Below are 19286 nucleotides of genomic sequence, written 5' to 3'. Positions count from 1 at the left end.
ATGTATTTGACTTATCAGTCAAAATCTCCTTGATTYTCAGCCCTACTGAAGCGTCCATACACTTTCTGAAAATATCTGTGTATTGTTTATCTGCTGCAATGCCTGTTTACTTTTAATTGCAGTCAATAATATATTTGCAGAAAATTGTTAATATTTGCAAAGGGAGAAGTCCCCCCCTCCCCGGTAATATATCCTCTGTGCACCTAAACTACAGAATTTTACTTTTTGATAAAGAACTTGGGACCAAGATAGATAGTGTCTTTCAAATTCTTTGCCCTAGACAATCCACTGCTTAAAGCTATGAGGTTGGTAGGAAGTTTCACTATTCTTTCCAAGCAGTTGGAGGAGGGGAGGGAAGGGAGGAAAAAAAAAACCCACCAAAAACTCATGGACTGTATTAACTAGTTAAGATAGTTCTTAATGGTTTTGTATTAGACTATGTAAAATCATAAGCTTCAGAACTTTGTGTTAAATRATGATAATAAGTGCATTCACTCTGTCAATTTTAAAAACAAACAAAAACAGTATTTTTGAGCTTTGTGATATTGCGCTGTATACTGGCCACTTGTGTATAAGTTCTGASTACTTACTTGAAATCAGGGGCACTGTAGTCGTAGAGGATCTCTCTGAATTAACTCTTGTATATGTTTGGGTATACATACACCTATAATAAAAGAAGAAAAATATCTTCATCTTCATTGCAAAGAATAGACAGTTCTTTGTTTCTATATTGAAATGGTTAATTCAGGATAAATATTTAGGTATCACCAGTTTATGAYAGGCTATACTACATTCAACTTGTTGCTGAAAGAAGCCCATTATCCCCTAGACTCTAGACTTACCTGGGCCAGCTGAACAGAGATAAAAACCATACTAGCTTGCTTACAGTAGAAGTGCTTTTGTTGGTGTTTTTCAGCTGAGCTTCTGCTGAACTTGGAACCATGAAATAGATTTACATTGCTCTAAAACCTTCCATGTTGTGGCAGCAAAATTTTTATGTAATTCCCTTGTAAATCCATATGTTAGGCTTTTTTAGTGTTTTATCCAAATGTTCTTGCACAGTTAGTTTTGCAAGCAATGGTCTGGTGCAGTCTACTGTTATTTATTCTGCAATTGTAAAAAAAATCAATTGTTGCTATTTTTAGGAAGGTTGTTCTAGATAATTCATTATGAATTTTACTGATAATAAACTTTATACTAGTCAAACTTGCTCTTAATTAAGAAATGCTTGATATATGTCCAATTTGTAGATTACTAATGAATTGTTCTAAAATTATTCTTAACAGCTCCGTGTAAGAGAACACCCAGTGTTAGGACCGTATGTGGAAGACTTGACTGTGTAAGTCTTAACTATTCTCATTTAATAGATGTATTAGCTTAAGCCTGAACTGGTGTTCCAATTAGTATCCTGAAGCCCTGTGTGAGCTTGTGTATGTGCCAAATCCGTTGGCAAATACACGATCGTAACTCCACCTAGTTTTACAAAGATTTGAATCTGTGTCTTGCTGTTTATCCATTTGGCTTCAGTAAAACAAGTGTGTGGAAGTCTTGACACAATTTGAGCTTTCAYGGTGTATTTGTATTTTGTCTGTAACTTGAAATATTTCAAAACTCAAGCAGCAGGAAACACTGCAAAAACAAAACAGATGATTTGAACCCAATCTTTTTTTCCCCCTCTCCTTAGGAACGTTGTCAGTTCTTATTCTGATATCCAGGTAAGACTTTCTTTGTTACTAAAACTGAATGCAGATGTTTCTCCTTGTTTCTTGCTTTGCTTTTAAAACCTAAATTCCATAGATTGGAAGAAAATATTTTACAGCCTTCCCAAGATTCCATAGTACTCCAGTTGGTTATGAAAAATAGTAAGACCACTACTCCTATCTTGGGGCTCTGTAGGTTCCTACAGTGAAGTGTCACACTCTTTTCACATAGGGCTCTGTAAGTTCATACAGTGAAGTGTCACACTCTTTTCACATGGTCATCTCAAGTTTTAATTTCTCCCTTATAGAGTTATTGTTTGTTATTAGCTTTATTTGCCAACACTTTAAACTTCAATTAACTACTCAAAAGTATGTATGTTCTGTTTTTTACCTCTCAACTTCTCTGTCTTGCAGAGTTGGCTTGAACTGGGAAATAAACAGAGAGCAACAGCTGCTACAGGAATGAATGACAAGAGCTCTAGATCTCATTCTGTCTTCACCTGTGTCATGACGCAAACAAAAGTATTGCCGGATGTCTTATTTTTAATTATCTGTTCAGATATATTACTGGAAGACTCTTTTGTGTGCTGCCTAAAAATTTGTTGGGAAAGAATGTGAAATAAGTTTTCTTTTGAAGAAAGCCGTGCACTGTCCTTTACTTATCTTTTATTTTATGTGCTTTGAGGAATAGACTTAGTGCCTTACATATATTCGTAGTAGTAATAAATGTCTACAGAGGTAGATCTAGAAGTAGTTCCAAGCTTCTGTGTGTGATGTGTGGTTGTGTGTGTGYGGTTTTTGTTGTTTGTTTGTTTGCTTTTTGAGATGTATCTGGAAGCTAACTTGGGGCCAGACCTTATTTCATTTTGGTGCTAACACATCTTGGTTTCTAAGAAGACTAGAAAAGCTAGAAGGCTCTGAGTTCCTGCAGATGACATTCTCTGACTGTGCTGGGAGATGCAGTAGGTGCTTTCTGCTCATTTTCAGCACAGTTCAGCAAGCAAATGTTTCCTTGCTTCCAGATACCTCTCTCACTTGTGTGCCCACATGAAGCAGGGCACTGCAGCTCCTCATTTGACAGATCTAAAGAGACAGAGCCTAACTTAAGAGATGAGCCTGGAAACAGAAGTGAAATAGGTAGAGCTCTTCAGAAGTCTATGGACTGTCAATTTCTTCCATTCATAAATAACTTGCAAGTTTTTTGGTTGGGCTTCCTTCCCCCCACTCAGTTTCATACCCTCTTTTCCTTTCTCCTTCCCCTCACTATTCTCATCACCAGAATATTTCTTTTCTGTATGAGAGCTAGTCTTGAGGCTTTTCCAGTAGCTGTTTACTTGATCTTCTCTGATCTAAGTTATAATTTCTGTGGGTACTAGATAGAGCCAGTAGTCAAACTTGAGTAGCAAACTATAGTTTTGGCTATTTGTTTTTTGTGTGTTTTGTGCTTATTCATTTGTTCCACTGTAAATGCTTGATGCTATGGTTAATTGCGTGAATGTAGTCTTTAAGAGATGTACATTAATACATCCTGCAAAAAGTAAATGGACGTGTCATTTTTTATGTATATATATTAAGTGAACAACTTGTTAGATTTCTGCTTTTTTTTTCTGCTTTTTATTTTGGTTTGAATGCGATGATCTCTTTTCTTCCAGGTAGAGTTTGTGGATGAAGAGCAACATGATCATAGGATTACCAGCCGCATAAATCTAATAGATTTAGCTGGCAGTGAACGCTGCTCAGCCACACAAACCATTGGAGAAAGGCTAAAGGTAAATCAAGACTGGAAATCTGTGAAAAAAATTTGGTTCTGAAGAGCATCTTCAAACTCTTCTACTCCAAAGTACCCTCACTTTCCAGAAATTTTCTTGGGAAGAACAGACATCATAGAAAGACTTGTAACCTTCAATTCTACTTATAAATATTGCACAGAATTTTGTCAGTGAGGGCAGGTGGCTTTAATGAGCTATYGTGACAGTACAGTATGGAAGGCCAAATGTTGCTTAGGAACCCAGTGTTTCCTATGCTATGTAGGCCTGAGGATCCTCTCAAAGAAATCAGGAAAAACTGCCCACATAAATAGCTGACTYTCTAAATCATGATTTGCGTGTTGTGTAGATTTGAAGCTTGCCCCTTCTCTTGGCATTTGTCTACAGTAAATGAAGTTTCTAATAGGAGACTTTCAAACTGCCTTCATAGGAGGTTTCCAACTCTTAGGACTACTTGCTTTAAAATGTGGGTCTCCTGTTTCTGAATGAAGATCATCTTGGATATTATTGCATTTTTTAAATCAGTAGTGACATTTAATATGGTATATCTGGATCACTGAATACACGCAATTAAGTACAGTCAATAACATCACAAAAAATACAGTTGAATTACAACTTCATTTTTGTTTCATGTAGGAGGGTGTAAGTATTAATAAGTCGCTGTTAACCCTTGGAAAGGTTATTTCTGCACTCTCTGAACAGTCTCAAAATGGAAGGAAAACATTCATCCCTTACCGGGAGTCTGTCCTTACATGGTATGTACACTTCAGAATTGCTTATATAGAAGTAAAGATCTCAGATTGTGGGTTCCACTTCTGTTCAGGAAGTATCCCTTCCTTTACTTCATATATATTGCAGAAGTGGATTGATAGGAGGAACAGAGAGGACAGAATAATTACATCTCTGATTAGGGAGCTAGTGCATTCACAACCCCTTTTCCTCTATATGCTGCACAAAGAAATGTGTTACTACATTTGTCTTTTCTGACAATGTCCTCACCTTGCTGCCCTTCCTTGTCTTTCTTACCATGGAAGCGATTCTGTGTCTTTTGACATCTATTGAATTCTAACACCTTTTTGATCTTTAATAGTAAGAAACTATGTTCTTCAATTATTTGCTTGTTTTGTCATCTTGCATCAGAAACCTCAATTTCATATGGCTTCTTACCTTCCCAGTGACAGACTTGCTAGCAAGTGGTTAAGCTGATTTGAACTAAGGCAGAGACATTTAGGTCATGTGGCTTGATACAAAACTCTCATTCTTACAATACTGCTAATTCCATAATAATGTTCAGGTAAAGACACAACCTCAAAAATGGGAGTTGTTAGAGCAATTTCTATGTTTCTGCATCCAGAGCAAGTGTTCTTTCTGCTTAGAAACCCAAAATTTGTATTTCAAAGTGATCTATGGAGGGAAGAAATTAGCCTGTTACAGCAGGTAAAGAACAAACGGGACCTTGGTTTGGATTCTAAGTAGCTAAAAATTGCTTTCAAGTAAGTGGCAACCCCCTAGATATTTGGTATTAAATCTGTTCAGATTGAGAAGTCTAACTTTTTTCTATACCGGGGAGAAAATGATTTCTAGTTTTGTGTCAAAGGTTGTTAAAGGAAAGTCTTGGTGGAAATTCCCGAACTGCTATGATTGCCACAATCAGTCCAGCTGCCAGCAGTATAGAAGAAACACTCAGCACTCTTCGCTATGCAAAACAAGCTTGTTCAATAATCAATATTGCTAAAGTAAATGAAGATGTGAATGCCAAACTAATCAGAGGTGAGGCTGACATCTGAAGTCATTGAAGATGTTTTTAACTTTTTATGTGCTTCTAACTTATCTTTCTGTAAGAGACATTATTACCAATAATCTCTTGTGCCAACTGATCACTTATTTGTAGTTTCTTCATTCTTAAAATATTTCTAATCAAGACTTCTAAAAGGGACAAGTGTCCCTTTAATAAAAACTTTTTTGAAATAGTTCTGCCATTTCATTAAATATATTTTTATAAATAATATTTTGGAGTGCCCCGATAAACATTTGTATAAGTAATCACRTGTATAAATCTTAGGAATGTGAAAGCCTAAAATATGTTCACATGCACCAGAAAAGAATCCAACTTGTGAAGTTTTGTTGCTAGAGCAAAACTTCAATTTAGTCAGATCAGAATGAAAGAATACTGTTGAATAATGATTTTGTTCATTTTTTCTTAATAACCCACTTCTCAGATGCTCTGGTTGAAAAAATAAATTTTTTACTCCCCTGCTTTTCGTGTGCATTCCTGCAGCTACATTAAACACAACCCAGGAGATTTTATATATATAATATATATATTAAAAAAAAAGTGAGGCTTCTCTGTGAACTTCTTGCCAAATTTAAGATGATATCTTGGGCTGTGTTTGAGAACTTTGAATAGGAAAGATATTTTCCTTTTAATTAAACATTTAATGTTCCAGAATCTTACTGCAATTTCTAACCTGCGTTTTTTCTGTATTTGTGTGTGYGCTGTGCTTGTGGTCTGTCTCTGTAGAACTGAAAGCTGAAATTGAAAAACTGAAGGCAGCGCAGAAAAGTGCTCAGAATACCGAYCCTGAAAAATACAGACGTTATTTGCAGGAAATAACTTCTCTGAGAGTAAAACTGCACCAGCAGGAAAGGGACATGGCAGAAATGCAAAGGTGGGGCAGTCACTAATATCTTTCGAACTAACTGCTGGTATTATTATATGCTGTAATTTTTCTTCTAATATGTTGTGTTAAGTCATTTTCTCCCTAATGTTTTGAGGGCCTGGAAAGAAAAGCTTGAACAAGCAGAAAAAAGGAAATTAGAAGAAACAAAAGGGTTACAGGTATGTCGTCTATCTTCTATTTGGCACTTCATTTCTAATAGAAGATTGTATGTAAAATATATAACACTAGCAGTCTTTGCAGAAAAACTCTTCAGCATTTGATTTCCATAATATTATTCTTTGAAATGACTTTGGTGTCTTTACAAAATTTTAAATTGATTGCACGAAATAAGTTTTGTTTTTTGTGCTGAGCTCTCTTTTCTCTAGAAAGCAGGAATTGCATTCAAAATGGACAATCGTTTACCAAACCTTGTCAATCTCAATGAAGATCCCCAACTTTCTGAGATGCTGTTGTATATGATCAAAGAAGGAGAAACTACTGTCGGAAAGCATACACCAAATTCAAGACATGATATCCAGCTTTCTGGAGCGCTAATTGCTGCTGACCACTGGTATGTAGAATTCTTTAAAGCTTCTCTTTTTATACCTAAATGAGAGTAGGAAATATTTCTTCTGACTTCTATTTCTGCTTTTGGAGTCTTCCTTCTGGCAGTAAGAAAATGACTTTTCTAATCAGGTCTATTTATTTATTTATTTAGGGATAATTTCTGAACCGTTCAGTGTTCAAGGAAGCTTCCTTCTATTTCCCACTAGAGATCTGATAACTAAAATAGTTTTAACTTCTTTGCCTGTATTKTTAATACAGTGAAGTTTTCTACTTGTGCAGAAATGTTTGAGAAGGAGCTAGTCAAATATGTCGTGTATAACTCTTTTCAATGTAATGTCACAATTATTCCTATAACTGTGAAATGCCTTGACAATTTCCRCTTAAAACTGAAAGTCAGCAAAATGTGTATATGTATGCAGATATTTTCATGAATTTATTTCTATAAGGGTAGTTAAGTGAAATGCACTCCAATACCTGTGTTCAGAACTGATAGAGACATTTCCAGTGTCTCAGTCCTCATGATTATGATTTCTGATAGTTAAGAAAGCAAACCAACAGTACGGTAATACTATTTAGCATCAGTAATTATAAACTTACACATAAGGGATTGTTTATCATCTATTAAGGAATTTATCTTTTTGGATCATTTGAGATTTATCAGTTTTACATAAGAATTAAATTTGAATTGTTAAAGTGGATATAAAGATTTGTAATGTTAGTTTTCAGAATTCCATTAATATGCCATTATCTTTTCTCTTAGCTGTATCAATAAAATTTTCACTTCAAAAATGTTAGGTTATGTTGCCTATGTACATCAAATAAACAATCTCTAGTGACTCATAAAGGAGCAGATGTGAGTAGCAAGCTTTTGTTTTAGCAGTTCTCAGTCACTACCTACCTCAGAAACAGCACTATGGCTGAGATAAAAGCTAGTGATATAACTTTGTGTACCTATGTACATGTCCTTCCCTCTACTGCTCCTTTGGTTATAATACTATCGTAGTAAGTTAAAGTAGCTCTAGAACATAACAAACCTTTTCACAGATCTTCTATTCTTGCTTATACTGACTCATACGCTTGTATATTATGATGTGCCACTTTATGGATTATAAAATCCTGTTATTTCTCTTCTCCCTACACTCCCACGATCCCCTCCCCACCCTGGAGATGGTTTGGGAAATGAAGCCCCCTGTGATGAGATAGTTACAGCTGATATTTAATTTTCTAGTGTATGAACAAAATAACTAGGCTATCCATAAATCTACTGCAATTTTTGTGTGTAACTATACATTAATACTTACCTCTTTCTGAATGAGAAATTGAGGGAGTAGAAAATACATACATTTGAGTAGTCTTCCAAGTAGAAAGTAACTTGGCCAAATTTTTGAAGTGCGTTAAGCGCATCCCCTGCAATTAATCTGAGATAGAATGGCAGAAGAAATTTAACTAATCTGTTACTGAAAACATGGAGGATGTTGATATGTTGGGAGACTACGCATTGTCAAAAAAAAAAGTCAAGATAGTAGATTATAACAACTTTCTTAACAGCGAAGTTTTTAGATTAAAAGATCGACTCTCTTTCAAAATGTAGGTTGCCAGTTATAAGTATAGTGTTATATGAAGACAATTAGCATCTGCAAAAGTGATAACAGGAACAGGATATAAAGCATGAATAAGAAAGATCATTTGCAGTTAAAATCATCTGCTGCTATCACAAATGTTTCTTGCTTTCAGTGTTATAAAAAATATTGATGGCAAAGTGAGTATTATTCCACTGAGAGAAGCAAAGACGTATGTTAATGGGAAACACATTTTAGACCCAACAGTTCTACATCATGTAAGTAACTGATTTATTTAAAGAGTGATATAYATATGTTTGGCACGTACAGCTGCATTAATTACAGCTGCATTTGTCTAGAAGATTTTGGAACTTCTAAATATTTGTTTGCTGCTTCTTGATTTCCACCCTACCCCTGTGTGTTAGGCACTGTACCTTTAACTGTAAGTCTAAAGTTACAGACCATTTTTCTCCCTCTTTCCTACCTCTTACAGGGTGATAGAGTGATCCTTGGGGGAGATCATTATTTCAGGTTTAATCATCCAGTAGAGGTTCAGAAAGTGAAAAGGCCATCTTGTGGGACTACGTTTCTGTGTGATGGTCCAAAAGATTTTGAATTTGCAAAAAATGAGCTKCTTGTTGCGCAAAGAACACAGTAAGTATTGGATCTTCCTGTTCTAAAAATAAATTTAATTGCTAATGCAGCATTTAGTTTAAGAAACAGCAAAATAATTAACTATATCTTAAGTGAAAGTTGGAAAAAAGCAAGATTATTGTTAACTTATTTTGCAATGGAAATTGAAGTTCTAGACTTAGCTGAGATGCGTGCTTAGATATAAGAGGTGGTCACCACATTCCAATCCAGGCTTTAAGAACCCAGAAAACAATGCAGGAAATACTAAGCTCTGGAGGTCCACAAGAGTAATGTTTCTTTTAGTGACATTTCTCCTTGTTTATTTACTGAGTCATAAATAGTACTTAGCGCTTTTATTTTTGATGTTTTAGAGAGAGGATTAAAGTCTAAAAAGTAAACGTGCTAAGAAAATGGGAGGAYACTAAAGCTACAACCTTGGTCTTCTATGACAGTGGGGAATTATTCCTACTTGTCCCATTCATGGGAGTTRCTAGGGTGCAAATCTTACTGACTTGAAATATGCTTTTCCAATCCATCTTAATGTATGTTAGTGAGTTTCTATTACAGTTCTTATTTTTATGGAAGATAAATAATAAATCTGGAAATCAAGTAGAGTTTTAAAAACTGTTACTTTCTCTTTTTTTTGCGTCTGCATTTTCCCTTTGAAACTAAAAATACCTTGGTAAAGTATGAAAGATTCAAAGTAAATTTTCACTATTAAAATCAGAGGTTCTTGGACATGAGACATCCTGTTGTGATGGAGAATGTAATCTTTTTAGCTTCTATGTAGCCTATTAGAGATTCAAGCCATCATTCTAAATATATAAATTTTACCACTTGCAGACTTGAATCAGAAATTGAAGAGGCACGACTCAAAGCCAAAGAGGAAATGATGCAAGGTATCCAAATTGCGAAAGAGATGGCTCAGCAAGAACTGACATCACAAAAAGAAGTTTATGAAAGCAAAATAAAATCACTAGAAGCAGAACTGGTGAGCTGTTGTTGCATCATTGCATAAAGCAGCAAAATGTAGCTCTATATAGGTAACCAAAAAGCTGTAGTGTGTTCTTTTCTGTTGTCCTGCATATCTGAACAGTCACTTAGTGAATGCTAAGCCTCATTCTTTTTTTAAAAAAAAAGTCTTTCTAATACAAAAAAGTATAAAGTASATACCAGAATTATGCACAATAATAAAGATGGGGTAGCTTATGTCTTAAATGTGCTTTAGATGACATAAAGAACTCTGTGAACTGAGCTATAGCCTTCTACTGCTGACAGTATGCTCAGTAATTCACAGGGCCCGCATATTTTCAATACGTTGAAGTGAAAATAAACTTTGATAGCTGCCTTAAGGAATGGATCACAAAGGCTATATAGAAATGGCATGCATCCTCTGATCTGTCCTTTATTGTATTAGAAAGAAGAATCTCATAAGAAGCAAATGCAAGAACTGAATAATCAGAAGGCTGTAAACAAAATACAAGARCTAGAAAAGGCAAAGCAAGATCTTGAGCTCGAAGTACACTTCAACAAGAAGCGTTTGGAAATGGAGACGTTAGCTACCAAGCAGGTAGTTTTAAAAAACAAACTTTTCTTAGGTGATCAGTCATGTTTTTTTTAAATCAGTCACTGTACTATATCCAAATTTACTGCTTCTTCTGAAGAATTCTTCTTCTAGATGTTTTAATGTGAGTAAACAGATGTCTTATTTGTGCTTTAAATATGTTATTTTATTAAATTTGGAGATAAACTAGAACTGACCATGTTATTTCTTACATAACATGGACMGTCTTGTTGATGTAACAAACTTTAGCGACTATTGCCTGTGTTAAAAGTTGTGATGCTGGGCATTAACTTAAGTAATGACTAACATGTTAGTGTGTGTGGGGATGTTTTCTTTTTTCTTTTTTTTTAACTTTAGTATTTAAGTATGTTGTGTCTTAAGTAAAAACAAAATTGTCAAAATTTGAAGACAAAGGGTTTCATATTGTAGATAAGTTTCCTTCTAAGAAGGAAAGATATTTCTTTCTGTTCTAAAAGTCCTTGAAACAAAAGCAACAAAACTTATCACTTGAATAAACACTGCTAAGAGTTTTGTTGAGGTTTTCTGTTTTTTGTTTGTTTTTGNTTTAAGGCTCTGGCAGATCATACTATTCATCATGCAAAGATACTTGAAGCTCTGGAAGCAGAGAAACAGAAGATTGCTGAAGAAATACAAACCCTTCAAAAGAATCGTGGAAATGGGAATAAAACTATGACTAGTATGTCATAAGGGCAATGTAGATCTCTTTTTCACTTAGTGGGCTTGGATTAAGGGGTTTGGAGTCGGATGGATTTTTTCCTCTCTTCCTCTGGTACTTTTTTAGTGATTCTGAATGAAGAGAGCCTTGTGGCTGGTATATGATTCSTTTCCCTCCTTAACCCACATGTATCAGACAATGCTAGAAGTTCTGTTTAGATCATATTTTAATCATATTTATCAGGTGGATATGCACATAGTCTGTACTTACCTCAATTACTAAGAAGTTCTTCCCCAGTCTGGTGGGGTTAGGAGTAAACTGGTTAGGAGTAACTYGTTTTGGGAACTAGAGTACCAGAACAAATTGTGTTTAGATTCCCACCTCAGATTCGGCCAACATGTAGTATCTGGTGTTGATGACTCTTATTTTGGAAATACCCCTCATCCACCTGGTGGTGGTGGTGGTGGTTTGATGTGTGGGGCTCTTCTGTTTTCGGGGCTAACTTGGCTGGGAGGGTCATGTTTTTTGTTTTGTTTTTGTTTTTTTCCTTATATATTGGGAATCCATGGAACTGTTATTGGCTATGCATTTGGGGATTTTTTTTAACCCTTCTGTTGTTGCATCACATTGTTTGAACTACTTAATCATTATGTACCATATTCTGTATTAGTTCCACTWAACTGGAATTCTCTGAAACTATCAGTGATGATCAAGGAGGCCAATGCTATTAGTAATGAATTAGGGAAAAACACTGTTTTCTGCAGGTGAGTAATGGAGCTGCTTAATAGGGTATATGGGGGTGGGGGAAGATTTTGGGATGTGGGGGAGAGCTCTTTGGTTTTTCTCTTAAGAATTTCATTAAATTATACTTGATGAATCAGTTTTACTAGCTAGCTTAGCTGCAATGTTTAACTTGATAATTTAGGCTTGTTAGTGTGAAATGTGTGCTTGAGATCAAGACTTTAAGGATGCATTTACATTACTCAATTCACTTTGGGTTGAGTGTGCTTTGGAAGTGAACTTCCTGATGCCTGCCTCTGCCATGTTTTAGCTTAGATTTCAGTGATCCTAGGGCACACAAACTGCATTGCTTTTGGAAAAAACAGCTGCTAGTAGTGTTCAGTTCATAGACCACAGAGGAAAAGCTTCAGAATATGGATATTATAGTTGAGGTGTTGTCTCTTCTTGCCTATCAATAGAAATTCTGCTAATAAAAGTCTGTACCATGTATTTGGTCCAGAGTTTGTTGCTAGTTTAGATGTTTTCTTTTGAATGCAAGAATACCTTCTCCCTCCATTCTATAAAAATAATTTAATTTTAATGGATGCACTGATACTTGTGGTTTTGTAAGAAACAGTGTCCCAAGAAATTACAGTGCTTGTAATAAAGCAAATTCTTAGTCTGATTCCTCTCTAATACTTGATTTACTTTTGAAGTATAATTATTTCTTTGTCTTCATAAAAACAAAAAAATTCTCGTTCTTAGGCATGACAAAATTGATGATAAAACAGGAACAGCAACTTCTGTTCAGGTACAGGTTCGTAATATCAAACTGGGAATTGCAACTTTCTGGAGCCTGGAGAAATTTGAATGCAAACTAGCAGCATTGAAAGAACTTTATGAGGTCTGTAAGAACCAAAGAAAAACCACTAATAATATATACTTTGTCAAAGATAGTATTCTGATAATAATACAGGAGGAAAATCAGGAGGCTGTCTTATCTGATCTTTAACAAAAAACTTGATTCCTTTTTTAATTAAAAAGAATAAAAGATGTATGTATGATATCATGTGTATATATGATATTTACACACATGTGAAAYGTGTGTGTATGTGTGTGTATATGTAAGAGAGAAGTTTATCTGAATTTGTTCTGTGCTTCAGTATGCGATTCTCCTGATTATGTAAGTTCTTGTCATCCCAATATCTGTGCTATGCATAGCCTGGAACAATGTTGAAAAATTAGTAGAAAAATGAATCAAATATATAAACAAGTATTTAGGTGCTTACTATTTCTCAAGATAAATCATATTCTGGAGTAAATAACATACCTGAAGTTTGTAAAGGAAGAAATCTCAATCGTTGGAGCTCTGAAGGCATTTTCATGGTAGGGGAAAAATATATGAAGGCATTTTATGCTTTGGAATTGACTTTTTTCCTACCTTAAATAGTTACGTCTTATTAAAGAATTACACTTTATTGTTTGGACAAAAAAAAATCCTTCATATTTTTTTGTTTATATATTTGAAATAAATTTTCCATGGTTTGCCCAAAATAGGGGAAAAAAGGTATCAAAGGGAAAAAAAGGGGAAAAAATGAGGAAAACATTCCCTTATGATATTACTTTGTAATATGTAACTATACCAAACGGCAGAAGTATGTTTTGATATATTTTGATTTATTACTAAGAACTGTTTGGATCTTGTCARTAATGGAGATTGTATTCTACTCCATATGGAAAAAATACAGCTGAAACTGTTACACTTGTACATAAAGTTAGCGGGTAATCAGCTATCTTCTAGATTAGATATATCCTAACAAAAACAGTACCACTAGCACGATTAGAACATCTGTTTTCTTCATCCCTATGTTGTATCCTTTGTTATAACATTAATCCTCTGTTTAATCCTTCATTCTTTTGTTTTCCAGAATAATGATGGTAACAAAGCTGCTGATGTATTTTATGACCCTACTGATGAGTGGGAACCTGACCTTTCAGCTGCTTCAGTTTCCTCTTTTTCCAGAAGAAGGTAATTTTTTTCTGTAGCTCTTTTCTTTACCTATATTTTTAAAACAAAGTAAAAGCTACTAACTTCTCTAATTATCTAAATAAATACACTTCAGAGACATTAATATAACTTTACATTTATTGATTCTTCTTTTACTTTCTTATAATCTTGAGCTTAAATGAGAAATGATGTGAATATTTGTGATGAGGAGGAGTTGGACTAAATGGATTGTTTTGCTTTGGTTTATTGGATTCAGTCATGAAATGTGTGTGTTTGTTTGCTATGCAACATGTTTCCAGTGCAATACTGCTAAAAATTGCATGCCCACTAACAAAATGAGTTTGGCAGATTAAATAGCAGTGTTTCTAAAGTCAGGCCTGGTATATATTGCATATCTATATATTGCATATCTATATATTGCATATNTATATATTGCATATCTATATATTGCATATCTATATATTGCATATATCAGTTCACAGGGATTTATGCATAACCAGTCGGTAATTGGTTAGAGGTATTTAACAAGCTGTTCCCAATTATTGTCTGAAAGCTATCTCTAATTGATTTTTTTGTTGTTTTTTGTCTGTAGTACAGATTTTCTAATCAACCTGCAGAAGACCCAGTTTAAGGTTGTTAGGTACCCATTTCTCTAACAACATAAGAGATTTCAAACAGGCACTTGGCCTACAGTTCCCATCCTTACCCCATATATTGTGCTAACTGCTGAGTGCCTGCACAGTCACCTGATGAAGTAGTAAGAGAAATAGTTCAAGTGAAAACACAGCTTGACGGAAAAACATTTCCAGCTAGATCAGTGCAATGTGTGGCTGCACRAATGCTTTTGTTTATAAAAGCAGAGTACTGTGGCAACTGGGCAAGCCAGTTTTAGATATTCAGCAGTGCTTACTCATGTGCTTAACCTTACATGCAATGGAGTAAAGTACAGGAATAATGTAATATATATTTGAAAGCTTACTAAACTCTTAAATTTTTTTAACATGTATTTTTATCTATTTTCTGTCAGATTTTTAGTGCTTTATGTGTTCTCTGCACTGATCAGTATCTGTTATGTCTTAAGAATACAAGTAATCTGTATACAATTTTCAGGGGAAAAAAGAACAGATTAAAACTTTGAGCTTAAAATGGAAGCRAAGAGCAAAGTTTTCTCTATACATTTATTTTTGAGTTATTTTAAGCAACCTAAGTATCAGACAGCATTCCTGTATGATAGAAAAACTAAAATAGGCAATTTTTTTAAAGGTAATCAATAGATTATACTAACCTATGCACAAGGATAGCTGCTTATAGGTTCTTCAGTGGCTATGTTAATAACAAAATAAAAATTGACAGCATGTCTAATTAGAAATCAAATTCTGTGGAAATAAAACAGCTGTGTTTATTCCTATATTTTAGTTGCTAGTAGTGCTTCTATTCATTCATTCATTCTTCTATTCTCTTCTCTTTTTGGAGAAGAGAAATATTAACAGAAAATCCTCAAGACCGAAGGTATATTTGGTCAAAATAGGTGTAAGGTTTTTCTAAACCATGTATCTAGGTATCATCAGTGCAGAGTAAGGAGTGCAGTTCTTAAGGTTTTGCTTCACATTTCCTTTTCTTTTCTTCTTTTTTTTTTTTTCCTTCAAATTATGGAAAATTTTCAGAGTAAATTGCTGGCTTGGGACCTTCTAAGTATTAGACCTGTGGCAATTTTTATGACTGAGTTGCAAACTCCTGCAAATTGTAGATTCTAATGTAAATGCTGACAGATGCTTAATTATAGCTTCACTAGTGGATAGCAGTCCAGAGATTATTGTTGTTCTGCAGTAAAGCAGACCAGTTTAGCCATCTGTAAGTTTTGGAAAAATGTTCTCGACAGTTCAAAGTAAATAGAAGTTATTTGAAAACAATATGATGGATGAACAACTTTACTTTAAATACTGTTTTAATGCTAGAATAATGTTGGAATACCTTTCTTTGTCTGAAGCTGCCTTCTGGACCRTGTAAGACTGCCATAGTTGTGCACTGTTGAATCTCAGAAGTGTATTTAGTTTTGTTTTGCCTATTTTAAAAATGCAACAGTAGAAATCAAACAGAAGAATTCGGATACTGGAACGCCAGAACGTGTTTTGCGTTGCATTGACAGCAGTTAACTGATGCGAATCACACATGCTGGTGAAAGAGAATGAATTTCATGTGCTGTTGTAGGGTGTGATGCTCCTGATGCATGCAGTGTCAGGGCACAGCAGGGCAGGTGCTGGCGAAGAGGAGGCCAGCTGGGAATGGAGTGTGAGCTGGCCACTGAGCTCCCCAGAGCAGGCCCAGCCCCAGGGCCAAGCGAGGTGAGCAGGGCTGCTCTGGGGATGGTGGCCAGGCTTAGTCTGCAGGCTGGAGTTTGACAGGTAAGGTCATGGTGGCCAGGTCTCCGGCCAAGCTGGGAAGTCAAAGCACGGGCATGGCTGCACTACAGCTGCAAGGTAAATTGGGTAGGACTAAGGGCATGAGACTCAGCTTCAATGTACTACTTGGAGGCATGGGGGAACTTTGAGTTGTCTTCCAACTTTTTTTTTCTAACATATTCAAGGCTAGCTGTGGTTCCTCAAACAACTTCTTCTTGTCAGAGAGCTGGCCTTGARTGCAGGCAAGCAAACTTCCAGTGCCAGCCCTGAGAAGCTGCATCAGATTGTCCAAACAGCAACAGGGAGCTTCACGAAACTTCAGTCTTCTACTAGAACAAACAAATGAAAAACTCATCTGGCTTTGCAAAAGCAATTTATTCTGTTCAGCAAACAAGATCCAAAAGAGCCAACAAGTGCATTCCGTGGTCCAAGTAGTTAGGAAAGAAACGCTTGTTTTTACTCACCTTCTGGAGAATTATCCAATAATAAAACTGTAGCCTAGAAAGGGAAACGTAAACTGATGATCCTGCTTTAAGAGACTTCTAGCATACTCACACTAAAGGCAAGGCATGCTGTATGTCATTGCTCCAGTGACTTGTCTGGAGAAACAGTAAACATTCCCTGAAAATCCTATTCTTTGATCACAATTTCTTGGCTCAAGTCGCATATTAGGGTCAGTCCACTTGCTCGTAATGTATCAGAGGCATGGCAAGGACAGAAGAAAAGGAAATAAATAGTGAATTTGTCCAAGCCTCAATGGTTGCTGCTTTTGCTCCCTTGGACCTGAAATTTTTCCTTTTGGGCAGCATCAATAAGCAAGAGTCTAAGAAAAGTAAGCAGGATCCATCCTATATTGGCTTCCTTTTGCTCTAATTTAGGTTCTGTGTTTACCATTTTCAGTGAATTAAAAATAGGTGGGCTTTTGGTTTGTCTTATGTCTAACTTTGATTGAACCTTTGGTGGAGGGAGGTGGGATGGAGGGGAGTGATAATCTTTTTAAAAAGTTTTTCATCTCTTCATCCTTTCTTAGGAGCAGAAGTTTCATGAAGAACAGGAGAATTTCTGGATGTTTGTCTGATATAAAATTATGCCCAGTCCAGAACATACAAACTTCTTATATATCAGGTACATACTATACAGCAGATTATTTTTCATTTCATACTTAAGAACTTGAAATTCCTTTGCACTGAAAGAACATATGCACTTCTAATTATTTTTTAAAAAAAAAAGACATGCACAAATGGTAGATTAGTAAACAAAGTGGAAAATATCTTGTTTGTAATATCTTCAAGTTTAAAATGCAAGTAACAATGTTATAGCACTTTTTTTTTTGTCTTTGAAAAGTTTTCTTAAGGTTAATGTTTCCTGACCAGTGCTTATCTCCTCCATGCTGAGCAATTTGCCTAAAACATTACTATGCTTAACTGTGCAGGTTAAATGGAGAATGATGATAGTTCACGTAACCAGTTCGTGTGTCAGATACTGGATCTCTATATAATCATTTGGAAACTTTTTGCTTGAGTTGTTGCTACTCATTCAGCTGCTGAGGTTCCCCTAGATAGTGTCTGTCCCCYCGCCCCTCCTCCCCCCCTCCAGCCAGGATTAAATGCTTCACCCTTCCGAATGTTTTATACAGTAAGTTATTTTAGATTGGCTGGTGTGTGTGTGGTGGTGGGGGTTAATTTGTTCTCTCCCTTCATAGGTTCTGTAGTTGGAAAGATGGATTCATGCTAAAGGCTTTCACTCTGGAATTTGTACTAACTGAATACAGAAACTATGCAAACTTTCTTGTGTACATATTTCTCTTAATTATTTTTATCTTTAGTAATTAAACATTGTAGAAGAGGCAGTATAAAATAGTCATYGCAAAGATTGTATATTTGCTTGCTGCTATAGCCAAAAAACTCTTGATATGTTTTGCCTTTATGTCAATGTAGGCTCGCTGAACAAATCCAGCATATGCCCAAACTGCTCTGAATTGTTTATTCCTGGAATTTGCAAAGAATCTGTAAGTTCAGCTTTAGATTTACTGGAGCAGAATCATGAAGGAGGAAAGAGCATAGCAGATAATCTCCTAACTACTTTGTGTACTATTTTTACTGGAGTATCTGCCATTTCAAAAGCCTACGAACAGCAAGACGAAGAATGTCAAGAGAACAGTAAGTCTTTTTGATAAAAATTTAAATTAAATATKTTTTGTTTTCTCTTTCAGATCTGAAAACATTCATATATTTGCCTATAGAAAGAATAAATATTCTTTSTTTAATGTGCAGAGCAGAGTTTTTAATAGATTTTTCTTTCTCTTTCTCCTCCCTCCAGTTTTCCTTCTTGATCGTGCTGCTCAGTCCTRTTGCATCAGAATTATCTCTGCTTTTGATCAGCTTGTGGTTCTAACCAAACTTTGGCTTAACAATATCCAAAGGTACTCCACATCTATAAAAACCGATGAAGAATTAAAACAGGAAGTAAAGAACTTGGGAGGTTATTTACAGTTACTGTTGCAGGTAAAGTATACATATGCTAGTTAAAGACAAGAGAATTGAACATAGAGAGATTCTACACCATTGACACAATATTGATTGTGAACTTACTAAAAACAGTTAAACAGCATGCACAGTTACAAATGGACTGACCTAAGTGAGATGAATACCAAAGGGTGCTTTTGTACAAGCTAAACTGGTACTTTCAGATGCCAGTTCAGAGCRGTGCAGACTTCTGTGTGCCGAGGCCATGACAATAGTACAGATTTGCCATTTGCAATCAATCCCGAGCTGGTAAGTCCTGCCTCCTAAGCTTGCCACAGAATCACTTTGATGCTTCTGTGGGCTGTCTTGTGKGGGGGGATTTTTTTTTCTTTCTTTTAAAGACCTACTGTAACTACTTTTAGCTGGGTCGTTTCTACTGCTTTCTTTGAGTGTCCCAGGAACCTCAAAACTGACTCATTTTTTGTTATAACTTTCAGTGCTTTTTTAAAATGTAAGATAAAAATATCAGTTATATACAGCACTTCCTATCCACCTTCACCTTAAAAAGA

General features: G+C 35.4%; 1 protein-coding gene across 4 annotated transcripts in view; it reads left to right on the top strand.

Annotated features, from left to right (window-relative positions):
- The window catches only part of KIF14 (kinesin family member 14), a 34890-nt gene that overhangs the window by 8290 nt on the left and 7314 nt on the right, over positions 1–19286 (top strand). For all 4 annotated transcript variants that reach the window (XM_085299035.1, XM_085299034.1, XM_085299033.1 and 1 more), the window contains exons 6-25: positions 1287–1339; positions 1685–1715; positions 2115–2222; positions 3353–3469; positions 4103–4221; positions 5064–5236; positions 5988–6135; positions 6242–6305; positions 6513–6697; positions 8428–8530; positions 8746–8906; positions 9729–9876; positions 10303–10455; positions 11020–11146; positions 11796–11889; positions 12611–12749; positions 13774–13874; positions 17283–17377; positions 18190–18411; positions 18572–18756. In XM_085299035.1, the coding sequence (XP_085155161.1) occupies positions 1287–1339; positions 1685–1715; positions 2115–2222; positions 3353–3469; positions 4103–4221; positions 5064–5236; positions 5988–6135; positions 6242–6305; positions 6513–6697; positions 8428–8530; positions 8746–8906; positions 9729–9876; positions 10303–10455; positions 11020–11146; positions 11796–11889; positions 12611–12749; positions 13774–13874; positions 17283–17377; positions 18190–18411; positions 18572–18756 (2526 nt within the window). The remainder of the gene's footprint in view (positions 1–1286; positions 1340–1684; positions 1716–2114; positions 2223–3352; positions 3470–4102; positions 4222–5063; positions 5237–5987; positions 6136–6241; positions 6306–6512; positions 6698–8427; positions 8531–8745; positions 8907–9728; positions 9877–10302; positions 10456–11019; positions 11147–11795; positions 11890–12610; positions 12750–13773; positions 13875–17282; positions 17378–18189; positions 18412–18571; positions 18757–19286) is intronic.

This window comes from Rhea americana, unplaced genomic scaffold (genome assembly GCF_003343005.1).
Source record: "Rhea americana isolate MKP2758 unplaced genomic scaffold, rheAme1 scaffold_144, whole genome shotgun sequence".
Classification (NCBI taxonomy): Eukaryota; Metazoa; Chordata; class Aves; order Rheiformes; family Rheidae; genus Rhea; species Rhea americana.
The sequence above is the reverse complement of the archived record's forward strand: the minus strand, read 5'-3'. Positions and strand labels throughout refer to the sequence as shown.